The sequence below is a fragment of the Hyaena hyaena genome, unplaced genomic scaffold, assembly GCF_003009895.1.
Source record: "Hyaena hyaena isolate Hyena2069 unplaced genomic scaffold, ASM300989v1 scaffold_388, whole genome shotgun sequence".
NCBI lineage: Eukaryota > Metazoa > Chordata > Mammalia > Carnivora > Hyaenidae > Hyaena > Hyaena hyaena.
In genome coordinates this window covers 971301-991367 of record NW_024081021.1, presented here as the reverse complement: position 1 = coordinate 991367, position 20067 = coordinate 971301, and the positions used below count along the sequence as shown (strand labels likewise).

The following is a 20067-nucleotide window of genomic DNA, read 5'->3' as shown; positions in this document are numbered from 1 at the left end:
GCAGCATGGAGCCTGGTTAGGATTCTCCTTCTCCCTCTCTCTGTCTCTCCCCTATTTGTGCTGTCTCTATCTCTTTCAAAATAAACAAACTTGAAAAAATTCTTTTTCTATTCTGCTTTATTCTTTCATAACATAGATTTCACTTTTCTTTGCCAAAAATGAGGAAGAAAATGAGGGAGAAGACAAAGTAACATGAGTCAAACCTAGAATGCAACTTCTGTGAGGACTAGAACTTTGTTATGCTGTGCCCAAATGCCTACCACACTGCTGGTCTCTGGGCTCCACATTGACAGTACAGAGGCAGCCCAGTGCAGGGCTCGAACTCACCAACCGTGAGATCATGATCTGAGCCAAAGTCGAAGTCGGACACTTAACTCACTGAGCCACAGCCACCCCCCTACCCGAGTATCTTTAAAAGAAAACTTTTAAACATATACAAAGTAGACAGAAGAAATCTTCACGTGCTCATTACCTAGAATTAAGAGTTGTCACATTTTCTTCATCTACCTTTTTATTTTTCTCTGAAGTATTTGAAAGCAAATTGCATTCCCCCCAGGTCATTTTTCCCTTACATAACTGCAATGCCATTATTGTTTACTACTAAACAATAGAAAATAGGCACTGAAATCAAATGTTCTTAAGTAGAATGGCAAAAATCAAATATGCCCACGTTACCATTATGTACCTATCCTATGTACCTATGTACAGCTGAATTAACAGCAGTTTCTTGGTGCCGTCTAAATACAAGTCAAAATTCAAATTTGTTCATTTGTCTGAAAAGTATGATTTTTGCAGTTGGTTCATTGGAATTAGGAACCAAACAAGGTCTCCGTATTAAAGGTAGTTGTTACGTCTCTTAAATTTCTTTAATTTACAGACCCTCCTTGTCCAACTGACTTACTGCAGGAACTGAATCAGTTGTCCTGCAAGATGTTCAACATTTTGGATTTTTCTGTTTATTTCCTTGGGGTAATATCTAACTTTTCTTATATCTGTCATAGTTGCTATAAATGGAAGCTAGCTTTAGAAGCTTGATTAGATTTATTTTTAGCTTTTTTGGCAAGAATATTTCACAGGTGGTGCTGTGGCTTCACACCGCATCAAGTCTGCTTTTTAGTGATGCTGACTAAGATTGATCGGGGGATTCAGGAGGTAACAGCCTGAGCCCTACTTTATAAAGATCAGCGCTTCATATAATGATTTCATCTGTTGGTAATTAATGTCTGAATTTATGTTGTTCAAGTTGCAAATGGATGGTTTTCTAACTCTGTGTTCCTTTTACATTTGTTATCGGGAATCCTTCTCTAAGGAAGAATTCCTCGTCAATGCCAGTTTGGTTATCCCAGAGTAGAGTATAGTTCAGGCAGGAAAAGAAGGATGTGTATTATTAATTCTTTCAGTATAAAGAATTGGTGCCCCAGTTCTTTCCAGTGTTGCTTAATGAATTTAGTATTTTTAAAAACCTCATTTTGACCTCCTTGGTTTCTGTAGATTCAGTGTATTTCACAAATTCGCGTGTTATCCTTGGGCGTGTTATCTTCTTTGTATTGTTTTGATTTTTATGTGTTGCTGGATCAAGCACAGATTCAGTGTGTTTCAGTTAGTTGCAGTTGATTTGGTTTTTGAGTTAGCCCTTTCTCAGCCTTCTGCAAGAGAGAAGCCTTTTCATGACATTCCTGTGTTTAGTTTGTTATGACCCATTCATCTGAGAGCTTCCTCGCTTTCTAGTACAAGATGTCCCAGGCTTATATTGTCATTTATAATTTAGTTTTCAATAAAGAGTTAAATGCGTACGTGTTTTAAAAATTCTGTGCATATATATCTCCTACTATAATTGAAAATTTCTTCAGATAATATAAGGGAGAATTTTTTAGTAACAATATTTTGTATAATTGAAAGTTTTTGCTGTATGTTAGCTGTATCATTTTTTCATTGCTTTCATTTTTATTAAAATTTAATTACATTAGAATTTAAGTTATCTTTATTATTTTTGTATATGCATATTTTTGGCCATAGTAGTGGTCTAAAGCTTCTGCTAGAATGTTCACAGATTCTCAGATATTTCATTTATATTCCGCTCACTTGGCAAAATACATGATAGGTAGTCTTAAATAATTTTTACTTCAGTCAATTTATTGTAACCGTTTTCATTTTTTTTTCAAAAGAGATATTTGCAAATGTTCATTAAATAAGCCCTCCTTACTTCCTGTAGTTATGACAGCTGGGAGGTTAATAAGTAAATATATCTCTACCATAAATACCATAAATAGTTAGGTTGTTTTGCTACTTGAGTATTTGAAACACTCTTTGGGCAAATAATTCTTCACAGCCAAAAAAATAAAATATAATAAAACTTGCAAAACCACTTTTTAAAAACACAATTTCCATTTTATTTCACCACATATAAGAACCTTAAATTGAGGTGTGAAACTTGAATTTCTTCTCTTTTCTGCAAAATATTACCCTCTTCTAATATTTCCTATCCTGGTTAAGTTAGTGGTTCTGCTTGTTGCCCCCATTCTCCTCCAAAATCGTTCTCTAAACACACGTCCTCACTTGCCACCTCCCACAGTTCCTCCCTCTGTTGACGCGTCCCCGGTTTCTGTTTCCAGAGCCTGCAGCATCCTTCCCATTAGTTTTGCTTCCTTCGACCTCATCTTCATTTAATGCATCTTCATGTTGATACCAGAGATTCTTCAGCAAAGAGATCTAATTATGTCATTGTTTTCCTTAAAACCTTTCCATTGTTTTTTTTTTTACTTCCCTGATCACTTATGCACTTCTTAGCATTACACACAAGCCTGCCCTTTCCAGACTTAGCTTTCTTCACATTTTGTCTTGGCCTCTGTAATTCTTTATATGTTAACTTTTTTAGTAAAAGCCCTGTTTCCTTATGTGCTGCCCTTCACACCTTCTTCATCCTCTGTGCCCCAGTTCAAGTATGTTTTACTTGGGAAGACTTCTGATATTTTTCAGACACCATCAGCAAGGGCTACTCTTTTTTTTTTTTTTTTGGTCATTGTTGTATCTTAAACATAACTCCATTTTAGCCTCATCACACTGTGTTAAGTCAATTGTGTGTATTGACTCTATGAGCTGAATTTTGTGCAGATAGATGCCATGCTCTTATTCCTCTTTGTGTCCCCAGCAAATAAGAGCTAAGGAAAGGAGCTCATTCGGTTAAGCCGGAGACTCTTGATTTTTCGACTGAGGTCATGATCTCATGGTTCAAGGGATTGAGCCCTGCACTGGGCTTTGCGCTGACAGTACCCCGCCTGTTTGGGATTCTCTCTCTCTGCTTCTGCACTCTCCCTCTCTCAAAATAAATTAACTTTAAAAAAAAAAAAAAAAGAGCTCAAGAAAGAAGAAAGATTTTATATATATGGACCTAAAGGCTAATTAACAGACTCCAAGAAATGAGAAAATATTTTTAGTCAATTTTATTTCTAGAAAATATTTAAGTTCTGATTTGTTTTATATTTGTCTCCTTTAATTTTTTAAAGGATTTTTGCTTTGATTTTTAAATCTATGAATGAGGGAAAATAAGGACCTAAAACATCTAATGTTGGCTAAATAATCATTGTAACATTGTAAAGACGTTTAACAATCCAAATCTTTATTATTTGCAATGATAAAGATTTTGAAAATACAAGTTTTATTTTCTATTCTCCTGTTATATTTATAAATAAAAGTAGCAGATCTGGGCTCAAGATATGACAAAATACACTCTAGAAGCCTTTATAATTCTTCAGAGAGCCATTAGCTAGAAAATGCTATTAAAAATTCATCACAGTTCAACATAGTGTTTTCTGGCAGTTTACCCAAGGGGCTGCTGAGTACACTTAGAGAACTCATCTCAAACAACTAGGAATTGATACAGACCTGATCCCTTTGTTTTTTCAGATTCCACAAAATCTGGCAATAATAGCCAACAAAGTTGCTTCTCAATCTGTTGGAAACCACTAGAGACCAAACCATCAAGATAGATGTAGGCAGTCCTTAAAGGTTTATTTTTTTTTTTATGTTTTTTTTTTTTTTAATTAAATTTTTGGGAGAGAGACAGTGTGAGCAGAGGAGGGTCAGAGAGAGAGGGAGACACAGAGTCCAAAACAGGCTCAAGGCTCTGAGCTAGCTTTCAGCACAGAGCCCGACGTGAGGCTCGAACCCACGAACTGTGAGATCATGACCTGTGCCGAAGTCGGAGGCCTAACCGACTGAGCCACCCAGGCGCCCCCTAAAGGTTTAAAATGCAGTGTGGCATCTTTAGTTGAATATGATTATGCCTTAAAAGAATTCTTGTCGTGATCTCATGACATTCTTATTCACGACTATCATTAATTCTTCAGTGAAGTTCTTGCATTTGCTTTACTTGTTACCTTAAATAATTTTTTTAAGTATATGAGGTTTTTGATATCAATAAATAATTTTTGAAAACTACATATAAGGGAAAACCCACATCTAGTTTATAAATCCAATCCTAAGTGCTTATTATAACTGCGTGCACACACACACACACACACCCACACACACACACACACACACACACACACACACACATCCTTAATGAATATCAGCTGTAGATGACTTCTGAAGGCCATCATAAGATTGGCAGGGTAACCTATTCTGTCAGGTCTTGGATAATTTGGATCATTTGGTCTATTAAATACCTTTCAGTACCACTTAGATGGAATGGAACACTTTAGCTGTAATACTATCTCATAGAAAAGAAGGGTTTTTTATTCTGTCTGTATAGGAAATGTAATACTACTTCTGTCTGCTCATTAAAGAAATCTCTTAATAGCATCTTCCTTAAATGAATGAAGAGCAAAATCTGTATTTCAAGAATTGGTGCTCTTTTTGTCTTGAAGTATTTACTGTTGTCCATGCTTTCCATCAGAGGTTTTGAAGTATTTTTTTTGTTTTTAAGGAAGTAAAATAATTTATTAGTCTGTTGTATGAATGAACCTTTTGATCCTAATTTGACAAGTTTAACATATAATGAAGGTTAATATTCAGAAACTTTAGAAGAACACTTGGCATTATGCATTATTTTCTGTTTAAGCCTAATTCTTTGTATGATTTATTTACCTAATAGGTTTTATTTGGCTATAATAACTATCAGTAAATAAAGCTGTTTGAATTTAAATTTCTAAAATTTTATGCAACATGCTAGGTGTCAAACTTAGCCAACATTTGGATTATATGTGCCTGAATTGTAAGTGGTATCAGGTTTTTTTGTTTAAAGCATAGCATTTTACCACTGTGGTTATATACAGTTCATTTGATTCTACAAAATAAGCATCTATTTTAGTTTTGTCTTTGTATGTTGAATGGTTTCTTTTTTTTTTTTTAACAAATAGTTTATTGTCAAATTGGTTTCCATATAACACCCAGTGCTCATCCCCACAAGTGCCCTCCTCCATGCCCATCTCCCTCCTCCCCCCCACATCCATCAGTCCTCAGTTTGTTTCTCAGCATTCAAGAGTCTCTCATGGTTTGCCTCTCTCCCTTTCCCCCACCATTTCCGCCCTTCTTCTCCCCCTTGTTCCTCCGTCAAGTTCCTCCTAATCCTCCTATACGTGCAAACATATGATATCTGTCCTTCTCTGCCTGACTTATTTCGCTAAGCATAACACCCTCAAGGTCCATCCATGTTGCTACACATGGCCAGATTTCATTGTTTCTCAATGCCATGTAGTATTCCATGGTGTAGATAAACCACATCTTCTGGATCCATTCGTCTGTTGATGGACACTTAGGCTCTTTCCATGTTTTGGCTATTGTGGAGAGTGCTGCTATGAACATTGGGGTACATGTGCTCCTATGCATTAGCATTCCTATATCCCTTGGGTAAATTCCTAGCAGTGCTATTGCTGGGTCATAGGGGAGTTCTATTGTTAATTTTTTGAGGCACCTCCACACTGTTTTCCAGAGGCGCTGCATGTGACCTGTTTTTAAATTGACTTTTTTTTTAAAAGTAGGCCTCATGCCAGCATGGAGCCCAATGTGGGGCTCAAACCCATGACCCTGGGATCAAGACCTTGAGCTCAGATCAAGAGTTGGACACTTAACTGACTGAACCACCCAGGAGCCCCTAAATTGATTATTGATGTTTTTACCAATGTTCTCAAATCTTTGAGCAACTGTTGTCACCAAAATACTAAGAGTCCTTATTTTTATTTTTGTTTAAGTAAATTCTGCACCCAATGTGGGGCTCAAACTCATAACCCTGAGATCAAGAGTTGCATACTTCTCCAACTGAGCCAGCCAGGTGACCCTAAAAACACTAATATTTCCTGAGAAACCTCCACACTGTTTTCCAGAGGGGCTGCACCAGTTTGCATTCCCACCAACAGTGTAGGAGGGTGCCCGTTTCTCCACATCCTCGCCAGCATCTAGAGTTCTCTGATTTGCTCATTTTAGCCACTCTGACTGGCGTGAGGTGGTATCTCAATGCGGTTTTGATTTCTATTTCCCTGATGAGGAGGGATGCTGAGCATCGTTTCATGTGTCTGCTGGCCATCTGGATGTCCTCTTTGGAGAAGTTTCTGTTCATATGTTCTGCCCATTTCTTCACTGGGTTGTTTGTTTTTCAGGTGTCGAGTTTGGTGAGTTCCTTATAGATTTTGGATATTAACCCTTTACCTAATATGTCATTTGCAACTATCTTTTCCCACTCCGTTGGTTGCCTATTAGTTTTGTGGGTTGTTTCCTTTGCTGTGCAGTGTTGAATGGTTTCTGTTTTAAGGGTTTATGCTCCTGAAATCATCTAGCTTTACCACTGTCCCTTTTCAGCCTTAATTCCAAGAAAGAAATATTTTATCCCTCTCACCCCTGCAACACCAAGGCTTTGAGTATACCCTGAGTGTCAAGGATTTAGAGTGAAAAGCCAAGAGAATATGATTCTATAGATAGATAAAGAAGGCCCTACCCAGTTGGATCGTCAACATCAAGTAGACAAGGGAACATGTAATTATAATTCATTATGACAAACCAGTAATAAAAATGTGGGATCTAGTACAAGCATTAGCAGAGTATAAGGCCCATATAAGCAGGAACTGTTTTTGGCATAGCTCTATGTACCCGACACCAACAGGGTCTGATATTTATAATAGAGTTAGTAAGTCATTTAAATGAGTGACATTAATTCTGCCTTAGGAAGAGACAAGAAACAAGGAAGTCTTCCCAAATGAGGTAAGATCTGGGTTTTGAAAGTCAGGCAGATGAGAGAGTTGAATGACAGGCATGGAGAACAGTGTGAGTGAAAGTGCATGCCATGTTTTAGCAAACTATACATAGTTTGAATTGCTTCAGCTTAAAGTGTAAATTGAAGAGCAGCTGGAGATGGAGCTATATTAATGAAGAATTATGTTATTTCCATGGGTTTCTTTGAAACAGAACATTTTTAGAAATAATCTGATGAATTTACACTTTCCCGAATACTGTTTAAAATGTGTTTCTGTGCACCTATGCCTCAAAGGGCTTTGATAGTTTTAAAAATTAATTAAAATGATTGTTGATTAAACATTTTCATTAAAAATTTTTTTTCTTTGTACTTTTTAAGTATCCTCCATGCCCAGTATGGGGCTTGAACTCACGATGCTGAGATCAAGAGTCACATGCTATACTGACTGAGCCAGCCAGGTGCCCCAGTATTTTCATTTTAATATTTATTATCTCTAGCATTTAGGTATATATTGGATTTTTAGTGAATTTATAATTTTACAAATTTTACTTTATTTATAGTGTTGAATGAGTAAAATGATTTTACCTTTTCAGATTATAGAGATTTATAGTGCTGCATTTGCATTTATTACATGCAAGTGTTTATTAAAGTGTGACAGACAGCTTACATCAAACCAAGTGTTCAGTGGAAGCCCATTATGTGAATCGATACAGTTGTGGGCATTCTCTGTATGCTGATGCTCTGTGTGCTGATGAGGCACACTCCTCAGACTCTGGATTCGACAGTCAAGAGTTTAGTGGAAAGAACTATGGCCCAGATACCAGGAAGTCCAGGTTCAGTATTTACAGCATTGCTAGTTAACTACAAGATCATGGGTGTTTCCTTTTTCTCATTTGCTAAATAGAGGGGCTGAGTTAAATGACTTCTAAAGTCCCTTTTATTTCTAACATTCTGTAGTTTTATAAATCTATAGCTATAGTTTATATGATGTTGGAGCCTTGGACAGAAATGTAACCCCCAATTATAGTTTTACATTTTTCAGTGCTACATCATAGTGAAAACAGGGGTTGTCTATATTGTCTTTTTGTAAAATATATTTTCATTTGTTAAACTGAGTTCTGTGAGTGACAGGTAATTTTTTTTTTAATTTTTCAAGTGCTTTTTAAGAAAATTTTATTTTTTATTTTTAAGTAATGTCTACACCCGACTTGGGGCTTGAACCTACAACCCAGAGATGGCATGCTTTATCAACTGAGCCAGCCAGGCACCCTGAGATAGAGTTTTTCTTACTAAACTTTTATAGTAAGTTCCTTTTTCTTACCAAGTTATATTAGGGATTTTAGTAGGATAAATGGAGAAATCTAGCAAGTGATTTGAAGTGTGTGTCTTAAATTCAGGAGAGAAGTCAGAACTAGGGGTAGATTTGAAGTCGTCTATGTTGGTTATAGTTTAAAATATGGAAATAAAGATTACTGGGGGAAAGAACAGAAGTAAAGAGCAGACAGGGCTAGGATCCACATTTAAGAGGTGGAGGAAGATAAGGAACTCCACAAGAAAATGGAAAAGGAACAAAGAAAGAAGAGTAGTAGAACAGATTGTGTCACTGGTAAGAAGAGAATTTAAAAAATGAAGACTTGGGGCACCTGGGTGGCTCAGTGGGTTAAGCATCTAACCCTGATTTCAGCTCAGGTCATGATCTCACGGTTGTGAGATCAAGCTCCATGTCGAGCTCTACGCTGACAGCACTGAGCCTGCTTGGGATTCTCTCTCTTTTTCTTCTCTCTCTGCCCTTTCCCCATGCCCCTCCCCCTCATGCTCTCTCTCAAAATAAATTTATTTTAAAAAAATAAAAAGACTAGACTGAGAGTCAGTCCCTAAAGAAAAGCCCACCATGTGTTGTTAGGATTCACTGATAAATGAAGATAAGTTAGTCACGATTCTTTTTTTTTTTTTTTTAATTTTTTTTTAATATTTTATTTATTTCTAGGACAGAGAGAGAGAGAGAGACAGTGTGAGCAGGGGAGGGTCAGAGAGAGAGGGAGTCACAGACTGAAACAGGCTCCAGGCTCTGAGCTGGCAGTCAGCACAGAGCCCGACGCGGGGCTCGAACCCACGAACCGCGAGATCATGACCTGAGCGAAAGTCGGATGCTTAACCGACTAAGCCACCCAGGCGCCCCAAGTTAGTCACGATTCTAAAGGGTATCTGACAAGAGAGTTTAAGCCAATGGGGGCATGCAATTCAATAATAAAAATAAAATTTTGTAAGCAGAATCAGACCTATAAATACAGAGAACAAAATGATGGCTGCCAGAGGGAAGGGGACTATGAGGATGAGCTAAATGGGTGAAGGGAAATGGGAGATACAGGCTTCTGGTTGTGGAATGAGTAATCACAGGGATGAAAGGCACAGCATACGGAATATAGTTAGTGATATTGTATTAGTATTGTGTGGTGACAGATGGTAACTATGTTTGTGGTGAGCATAGCATAAGGTATAGAGAAGTCGAATCACCATTGTTTACCTAAAACTGTTGTAACATTATGTGTCACCTGTACTCAAATAAATAAATAAATAAATAAAACAAACTTTTATCAAGTTCCAGTTTAAAAACAAAAAGATGGTTTAATGTTGTTATATATTGAAGAGAAGTTTACAGGGTTCATTAGCTACTCACATTAGAGTGTGACGGCATGGTGAATAGTAAGCCCTGAGCTGAAAAACACAAATTCTGGGTTCTAAGTCCAAACCCTATCCATTATTTTAACTGCACAGCCATTCAGTCATCTAACAGGGTGAAGAGATTTATAAACAGATGAACCGCAAACCGCAATCAGATTGGTAATTTCCATACTGAATATGACCAAAAATGATCCCGCAAGTGATTAAACCTTAATCAAGTGATTAAACCTGCGTTAGTCTCTTTACCTATAAAATAATAATAAATTGCATCAAACCTCATACTCAAGTGTAGCATTCCCCCAATGGTTCTGAATCGTCATGTAATTTGCCTCTAAAATGGTTTTTTTTAATTTTTAAAATGTTTTATTTATTTCTGAGAGAGAGAGAGAGAGAGGGAGACACAGAATCCAAAGCAGGCTCCAGGCTCTGAGCTAGCTGTCAGCACAGAGCCTGACGGCAGGGCTCGAACCCACGAACCGTGAGATCATGACCTGAGTTGAAGTCGGACGCTTAACCGACAGAGCCACCCAGGCGCCCTAAAACAATTTTATTTAAAAAGTATTTTAAATGCATATGTATGGATACATACATATCTCTGTATTTTTAACACACATTTCAGAAATTCGTTAAATAGTACACTGTCTATAAAAATGTACCCTTACACTGAGGCTGTCATACCCTGCCTGCTAACAGGGTATATGTAATAGGACAGATCACACCCCATGCTCTTGGCCAGCAAATACTGTGCACTTTTCTCCCAAGAGGACGCTGCCCTTTGGAGAGTTGACTGTATTTTAAAACATATATTGTTTGTTTCCCGGAACTGTTTTTTCAGCCATTTGTTAAAAAGAATAGTTGTAACCCATAGTGAATGACAAAGGATGCACGTAAAGACTATCATGCTGGTATTAAAGTGTAAGTTTTGCAGAGGCCAGTGGCCTGATGGGCCTCCAAACAAATGGTTGAGCAAAATGAAGGTAAGATTATTAGACATTTATGAAGGAGTGACCACCAGGTTATCTTCGTAAAGCAGAGACAGTCACAGATTGTCTAAGTTGCCCATTTTGTGTCCTTTGATATAGGGTGACTTTGAGTTCAACAAACATTTAAGAAGTTTGTATTATGTGCCCTGCACAGTGCTGGTGCTAGTGTTACATTGGTGACTAAGAGAAATCCTTCTCAGATTTTATCATTTAGGAGGAAAGGTAGAGGTTAAAACAAGGGCCAGAGACCCACAGGAGGTCAGTTTGGTCCAAGCAGTATGTTGAGTAAATATTCTAACTACCACTCGTTCTGGATGAAAACCATAGCGTCTCTCTCTTCTCTGCATTCCCATGTCTCAGGGTAACTGGGGTTGAAGAAAAAAATATATTGAAATTTGCAGTTAGGTATCTGAATCTTCAGGAGCATGTTAATAAGCATGTGTGGTGTATGCGACTGGGGAAAAGTTTGAGAACGCCTGACTTCTGGGTCATCACATCTAAATCTGTACTTGCAATTCAGACCATGTACTTGAGTATAAACCTACAATTTTAATTACTTTGTTTTTTGTTTATAGGTCCAGGGGCAAGTTCATCCTACTCTTGAGTCTAGTGATGATGCTCTTCAGTATGTTGAAGAATTAATTTTGCAGTTATTAAATATGCTATGTCAGGCTCAGCCCCGAAGTGCTTCAGATGTAGAGGTATGATAAATTTTGCCTTGTGTTTACTTTATACACATACACTACACACACACAGACACACACACACACACACACCACATCCCCCCCATGCTCTGTGTACTTACTGTAGTGTTAGTGAAAGTGTTTGTTCTTCAAGTCCACAAAATCTATATGTTCTACTAAAAAATGAAAACTGGATGTACTCTAACTTTGTATTAGGTATATGATAACTTGTATATGTTGTAGCTGTCCAGCTATTCTATGTTTTCCTTTCATCTGAAGTGAACTTTTGTTGGCCTCTAAACACTACTTCTTGATGCTAGAGTTCTACACACAGACACACACACACACACACACACAGAGTTTTAAGAGTGGAATTCGTTCAAATGTTTCTTTTGTTTTTAAAGCCCACTGTTGTTTAATAAACATTTTAGTTAATCTATTGATCTTCAGTTGTTACATGTATTTTAGATAGTAAGTGAACTCCTTCCCATCAATTGAAAGGGAAAGAAACCTGTAAAAACCTAGGAAGTTCTGCAGTCTACTACAGCGATGACCTGGCCCCTGTCTTTTTAGGGCTTAAAGTGTGGTGGAGATACAGACAGAAATAATGGCAATAACATGATGTGATCCACTGTGCATAAAAGTTAGGAGGGAGACCATAAAAGGGACAATCTAGTAACATAGGCTTTAGGGTTTAGGGATTAGCTTCCCAGAAGAGGCATCTGAAGAAGTCAGAAATCTGAGAAGAAAAGAAAGAAGGTTTGAAGTTCTAACTGTAGAAAATGGGAGATAGAGCTGGAAATAAAAGAGTTTTCTAGCAATGATAAAGGATCATTTGACTTTAATGACCTTGATTGTATAAATCTTTGAGTTTCTCTGACATTTCTTTTATAGTACTCAAATGTAGACACAAAAAAGATAGTTGGGTTGAATGGTATTTCACTATAGATATACGATAGAATAGTAGGGCAAGGAAATGGTGGAAATTGGTAATAACAGGGCTCTACAGCCTTTCAAGAGATAGCACACATAGAATGTAACAAAGATTTTATCTCAAACAGTGGCTGGGTAGGAGGTATAGCTATCTACCCCAGGCGCTACTGTGTCCCCCAGGGGATGAGGGATTGATAATATAGGCATATCCAGTGAGAAACTTCTGACAAGAGCATCAGAGAACCTAAACTAGATAGAAGAAAAAGTGAAATATAATAATGGCAGATACTTGAGTGCTTGCTGTAGTATCTTATACTGTTCTAAACAGTTCCATGCTTCATATTTTATTTAAAGTTTTTAATAAACCCATGAAGATGGTGCTATTTTTTCCGTTACTAGAATATAAGTTCCAAGGTTGTTTTTCTTGTTTACTGCCAAATTCCTAGCATCTAGAACAATGTCTGGCACTGAGAAGGCACTCAGGAAATAGATGTTGAATGAATAAATCTGGAAACTGAAGCACAGAGAGGTTAGATAAATTGCCCTTGCCCCAAGGTCACAGCTAATAAGTAGCAAAGTCAAGGCTAGCCCAGAAAGTCTAAGCTTTTTGGATATACATTCCAACTCAAGTATCCTGCCAGGAGAGGGCAAGTAGATTGGAAAAACATGGAAGGAACTAGGGTATTGGATTTCCCAATAAGGTCAAGAACCGATAACACTAGAATACCTGAGTGAGAGAATTAAAAGAATAGATTGGGATCAGAGACAAAGTTGTTGGAATTTAAGATTTCCTCAGTAACACAGTTACAGAGGAAAATGTGGCCATGTGGTGGTGGCTGGGCTATACGGTTTCTGAGATGAGGTATTCAAAGAATTAAGAGGCCAGGGTATATTTCATGTGTCCTTAAGGTAGACAGTAAGGTCACACAGGATGATGACAAGATTTTACATGATCCAGAAATAGCTTGGGGAATGGAAAAGATGCTAAATTTACCTTCATGCAGGTTTTGGGACAAGGGCAGTTTTTGCTCTAGAAGTTTTCAGGGGAGTTCCAGATTTCAGCTGAGGCAAAGAGATGTTTAAAAACATTGAATTACAGAGGTTGTGGATGTAGAAAAGATTGTATACAATGGAATAGTAATTCACTTTGATTTCTTAAGTAATTCAGAGAAAGTTTCAAACATTTTTATCCCATCTTTCCATTGAATTATAAGGTCAACTATCTTTTATTCACGATTTCCTTTATGCACTTAATTACGTTGGTCTTCAGAGTAGATCTTGAATAGAACTCGTTGCCTGACTCTTCTCATGAATAATTCCAGTTGCTCTTTTCGTTCTGAGTTAGGTTCTCCCACAGTGTTTATAAAATACAGCATTCAGTCTTTTGCCTAGTGTATTAGAATAGGGTTATGGAACTCATCTGCGTATTATCATTCTGATGTTAGAGAACGTTCCAGGAATTTGCTGGTTTGATAACATTGCAAACTCAAATTCAGTTCTTTTTTGGTATCTTGTACTATACCTATGTTTGTCTAATTTCTCATTTTAATTAATACAGAAACCAATGTATAATTTTCCAATATTGAAGGAGATCTCCATGAATTCTTGAAAATTACCAAGTCTCTCAGTTTTTGACTTGCACAGATTTAATCAAACTATAGGTCCTTAAGACTCTATATATTAATAAAGGATATTTCATAGCTGTTTAATACTCAGAAAACTTCTGAGATATTGAAGATACATAATTATCCAGTGTCCTGTCTTGTTATTTTTAAGCACTTAATCTCAGCCCTTAAAGTAGATGTAGCCATGTGATATACCAGTGAGCTAGCTGGCTTTGGGATTGGGACTGGTTGGGAATAATATATGAGTGCAATAGAAATAGCCACCAGTTGGGTAATGGGCTTTGTAATTTCAGAGTACTGTTATATACATAGTTATGTCTTTACAACACCCTGTGGAGTAGTCATTATTCTGCTTATTTTATAGATTAGACAATCCTCAGAATGGTAGAATAGATTTAATTAAAATTTTTAAAAATAAGATGCAGGGCTTGAACTCACAGCCCCCAGTTCAAGACCTGAACTGAGACAAAGAGTCAGGCACTTAACTGACTGAGCCACCCAGGTGCCCCTAGAACACATTTTTAAGAAGGTGGAAACCTGGGTCCTTTCTAACCAGTGGTCAAATACCCTTCTTCCTGTACCAGTCCTGGAAGGGTATTTAGACAAGAATATGGATATATAGAGAGATTTAAATGAGTAAAATGGGGTATTTAGGTTCTTTTATCAGAAAATAATTTTTCATTTTCATTGGGATTTTGAATTTCTTTAATACATTTATTTTATTTCTTTAATACATTTACAGAGCTTTTTTCCCTAAATCATAAGGGCCATGAATTTTATAAGCCCTTCAAATAAATTTTGAGGTAAGAGATAATTCATCAATTTTTAAAAAAAATTTGAGGGCCATATTAAAAACTGTGCTTAAAAAAATAGACCTGCATTGGGCTCTGTGCTGACAGCTCAGAGCCTGGAGCCTGTTTCAGATTCTGTGTCTCTCTCTCTCTTTCTCTCAAGAATAAATAAACATTAAAAAAGTAGATCAATCTGAATTCATGCAATATATAAATTTTTGATCTTTCTAAAGAATTCATTTTGATTAAAGTATAAACATAATTCAAAGAAGAGTAGCAATTCCTCCTTAATATTTGTCCCCAAGGGGATTTATTTTAATGAAAAACTAAAAGTGGGTTTTAGTTGCCCTGTAGTTTTAGGAATATACATACTTAGAAAGTGCTTGAAAACTGATGGATTATATACATATCTATGTTATGTTATTTAATCTTGCTTATGTTAATTAAAAAGTTTTGATAAATTGTACTACAAATTGTGAACTACCATAGTCCAAATGAAAGGGATTTTGTTTTATTGATGTAACCAAAATTCATTAATCCACCAAGTAATTTGAGTACTACTATCTGTCAGGCAGTGTTCCCAATGAATAAAGAAGCATTTACATGAGTGCTCTGGGAATGTAGAGGAGGGATATGTATTATCTGTTTCTGTCTTTTCAAAATAATTTTGTTTTAGAAGATAGTGTATAAAAATTGCTCCAAGCTGGTTCACTCTCCCTCTCCTCATTTTCTGTAAAAAAATAAAAACTAATAGTATTTTTCTGTTATATGTCCCTGGTAAAGTATATTCTTTATTAAATTTCTTTTTTTTCATTTATTTAATTTCTTAAGTCTTATCTTTTCATAATTGTACTTGTTCTTTCCCTCCTTCTCTCTGGTTAATTAGACTGATTTCCATTGATTAATACCTTTTCTGTTTCCCTTTCTAGCCTGTGTGTCCTGTATTTAACCAATTTTGATTTCTTAGGACATTCATACATATTCTTTTCATTTAACTCAGACTCTCTTGGACAATTTGTCACAGACTTTTTTTTTCCTATAAGCTATATTCTAAAATTTAAAAAAGTTTGCTTTACTTTTCCATTTATTTTTTTTCATTAACTTGTTTCTTTTCCATCACATCCTAAAGAATCCTTATAATTTCCTAGTAAGTGTTCTACTAACGTTTAGATTTCCCAAGTAATTTCTCCATATTTTCTGCCTTTCTAGGACTCCTTCCTCCCAAATTCTCCCACAGGATAAGCCTTTATTACTATTAAGAGGACTTCAAAATACCTGTGGGTCTGAATATTTGTACTGAAGTATGTGTGTGGAAATTGTAATATTGGAATTGATTTTCAAGGATATCTATTTTGATCCGTTCATTATGTCGAGGAAAAGACAGAGTTCTGCTAAGAAGAGATCACTGATTGTTAAACCTAGCTCTGTATTTAATTTATTTTTCCCAAAGCCACCTAGATACTAATGAAGATGGAATTTGTCATTTCAAACAAATGAAGTTATTACTCTTAAAGTAGCAGAGTAGTAGAATTCTAATTCATGAATCTTTCATTGATCATTCCTTCTTGGGCTTTAATACTTTTAAAATGTATATAAAATAATTATAAAAATTTAATTTGCTCAATTAAATTTGCCACTACAAGAGATAAAGTAATTCTTTCAAATTGGCCCTTCAGGATACCTTTTTTTTTTTTTGACATACCAGTCTTTCCCCATACATTCTGACCCTTAATATTACCTCCTAAGTATCTAGTTGGTAATTTGATTCCAGTAATACACTAATACATAAGTTTGAAATGTATTTTTCATCAATATTATTTTTTCTTTCTTGCCTTCTCTTTTGTTATTCCTGATTTTCTTTTCCCTTCTTTCTCAAAACAATAGATAAACTTGGAGTTAGGTGGATAAGACTGAGATGGGAAGAGATTGCTGTTCTGTTTTCTTTTTCTTCCACCTCAACCCCTATCTCTACTTGCCTTTACGATTGTACCAATGACTTTTTTTCCGAAGACCTATGTGAAATATATTTAAGAATTGTCATATTGAGTTCAATTTTTCTTACACTTTTCTTTCACTATTCTATACCAATGCTTTTTAGAGTCTTTAGTAAGCCATAAAATCACTTTATGCATTGCCCAACTAACATTTTTTTTTAATGAACAGAAAGCATCAGTGCATTGCATGTAATAAGGGCTGGTTTTGTTTTATGAGCTTTGTTTAGTATATGTATGATGTGTAAAGATGTAATGAGATGTACTAAGAATTTATTATTTCTTACTCTGAATTGAGATTAAAAGAAAGAAAGGAAGGAAGGAGGCGAGGGAAAAGAAAATAGCAGCGACAGGGCCATACCATTATACGATTTGTACCATGGTTATACCCATTTAGTTAACCACAGGTTAAATCCATCACTGAAAATTTTAGTTGGAAGCCATAGTCAAGTTAGTCCTAACCTTCAGAATTGTCATTTTTGGATTAGCAAGTCTAGAATTGACTGGGAAAAAGGGAAATTATTTTAGCTTTGGATGTTACTTTCCACCTTCTCTTCCTTCTCTTTTCTCCTTTTTCACTGCCAAACTCCTCCAATATTTTGGACCTTTGTATTACCTGTATAGTGTCCTGGCAAATAGCTTTTCAGCTAGGTATTTCACTAAATTTGTAAACTGCAAATTTAACTGCAATAATTTTCTTTCAACATACCTCCAGTTCCATTAATTAGAATTGAAATGATCACTTCTTATATTTGGCAGCTGATTTAGCCGTAAACCTAGATGAAGAGAAAATTTATTTAATTTGAATGGGTTAAACTATAACACTTTATAAATTTGTTCTTAACATATTCTAGAATCAGCATGTTTTCCTCCCAAAGTGTCACATGACAGTCTTTTTTTAAATTTTTCATTTTAATAGCAACTGACAAAACTATTTAGATTTATAATCAAGAGTGATATCTAATTTTATCTAATAGTTTTTAAGTACTAGTTATATACATGTGTTTAAATTATGTTAAGAGCGACCTCTACTGGTTTTCTCTGTGGTATCCTGAAAGTGGAATGTAAAAATGAGAGAATTAGTCACTTTTGTTTGAAGTGAATCACATTGGTTTATTAAAGTAGGAAAATTCAGCTTTTATATTAACATGAGTTCCTCCACTTTCAATGGAAATTCTAACGAAAGTGCTAGAAATTAAAGAGAAGTGTTTTGTAAAAACTAATAACCTATAGAGGATTCAAACTCTATGATGAGCTAGAGTGTATAAAAATTGTTACCAATGTAAACCCTTGATTTCCATGGTTTGTAAATAGTTTTGAGGTCAGGTATTTTTGCATGTTGAATAAAGTAAAGAAAAAATTTCTTAGAGGTTTCAAGTGCAAAATGCTACTTCAGGTTGTAACTGGTATTGAAAAGACGAATGAAAATTGGATTTAGATATTTGCTTCTTGAGCTTAGGTCTTGTTCCTTGAGACTTTATATAAGCAATGTTTATTCTAACGTTCTTGTCATTAGCTTTATCACAGTAAAGTTGAAATTCTGAATGTGATTCCCCCCCTAGATAATACAAATAATGTTTAGTCTCTTAACTGTCTAATTAAGAAACTAATGCATTGACAGCTATAGATTTCTCTTAACTATCTTTGTAGTATAAATTATAGCACATGTGAAAAACCTGCTTTTGGTATTCTTTGAATTTAAAGTAAATTGTAAATGAAGAGCACTATTTAATATATTTGTTGCTTAGTTATTATTTTTCTATTTTTCAAGGAACGTGTTCAAAAAAGTTTCCCTCATCCAATTGATAAGTGGGCAATAGCTGATGCCCAGTCGGCTATTGAAAAGAGGAAGAGAAGAAACCCTTTATCTCTCCCAGTAGAGAAAATTCATCCTTTATTAAAGGTAAAGCTGAAATACTACCTTCGTGCCTTTTAAAAGCAAAATAAAACCCATCATTTTCAAACACTCAGCATCTATTTTATGGATTATAGCAATTGAAGAATAAAATTCTCTCCTGTTAATTTTTTCAGAAATTTGATGATATGACAAAAAGAAAATATAAGTTGGGCAACATGATTTAAAGTAATTTCATACCAACAAAAACATGCAAATTGAAGAGACTAAGAAAAGTTATGATTGTGGATTTTGTTCAGCTCAGGTGATAATAGTACCTCAAAGAGAATTTATAAAATTGTATTCTGCTGGTTAGACCTAAGTGTCCCTATAAATCCTTCAAATCATAATCCTTCACATTGTTGGATGTATAGGGACCTCTGTGTACAAAAATTGTGTGAAGATTACCTTAACTACCAAGTCCTAACTCTCATTTAAGTCAGTCAGCTGAATCTCTCCAGAACTCGTAGACAGAATAATCCTGGAAACTCTAATAATGCTGTTTCTATTAATTTAATAAGATTAACAAACTATAGATTAACTCTGATGTCAAAAACATAGATATTATAGTAATTAAAGTAATTAATACTCTTGATACCAATAATTTTGTATATACTATAATACAAGCAAAATGTTAATCCTTGCATACATTACGTCTAAACTTTATTACTCAACAAAGTTTGTATCATCATCCCCAGTTTGTAGATGAGGTGACTGAGGCAACAAGTGATTAAGTAACTCTTAGTCCATGTTCACAGGGCTCCAAGGGATAGTGTTAGGGAATTCAAGTCTGTTTGCTCTTGTCCAAGACTTAAGATTTAAGACTAAACACTTGGGTGATGTTCCAGACTGTCAAAGGTTATGTTTTGTTCTTGGGTTGTTGGAATAGAAATATCTGTCTATATCTTACTGGTCTGAGGGAATAAGTGCAACATATAGAGAATTACTAAACCATTTGTAATTACATACTTCTGTATAATTCTCTTTTCATGATTTTTACTAGCTCTACATTGAATTACATTCTAAGAGAATTAACACCTTGAGGTGTGTGTCTGATGTGTTAATGATGATCCTGAACTTTGAATTTTATGATCTAATTGCAGATATCATTTCAGTTTATTAACTTATCCTTATCACTATAGACATTTCATAGTTTTTACATATCTTTAAAGGTAAATGCCACCTGTCCCCAATTTATAAGCAAATTTCATATTTCCAAGGTTTTTTAAAAAATCAGATTGTTTAGAAAATAAATTTGCTTTCCTGTAGCAACTAGTCCGCCGCACAGAAGCCCATACT

General features: G+C 35.5%; 1 protein-coding gene across 3 annotated transcripts in view; it reads left to right on the top strand.

The window, feature by feature from the left end:
• Positions 1-20067, top strand: part of SOS1 (SOS Ras/Rac guanine nucleotide exchange factor 1) — a 139360-nt gene that overhangs the window by 48996 nt on the left and 70297 nt on the right. For all 3 annotated transcript variants that reach the window (XM_039251254.1, XM_039251253.1, XM_039251255.1), the window contains exons 2-3: positions 11427-11552; positions 18646-18777. In XM_039251254.1, coding sequence (XP_039107185.1) covers positions 11427-11552; positions 18646-18777 — 258 coding nt within the window. The remainder of the gene's footprint in view (positions 1-11426; positions 11553-18645; positions 18778-20067) is intronic.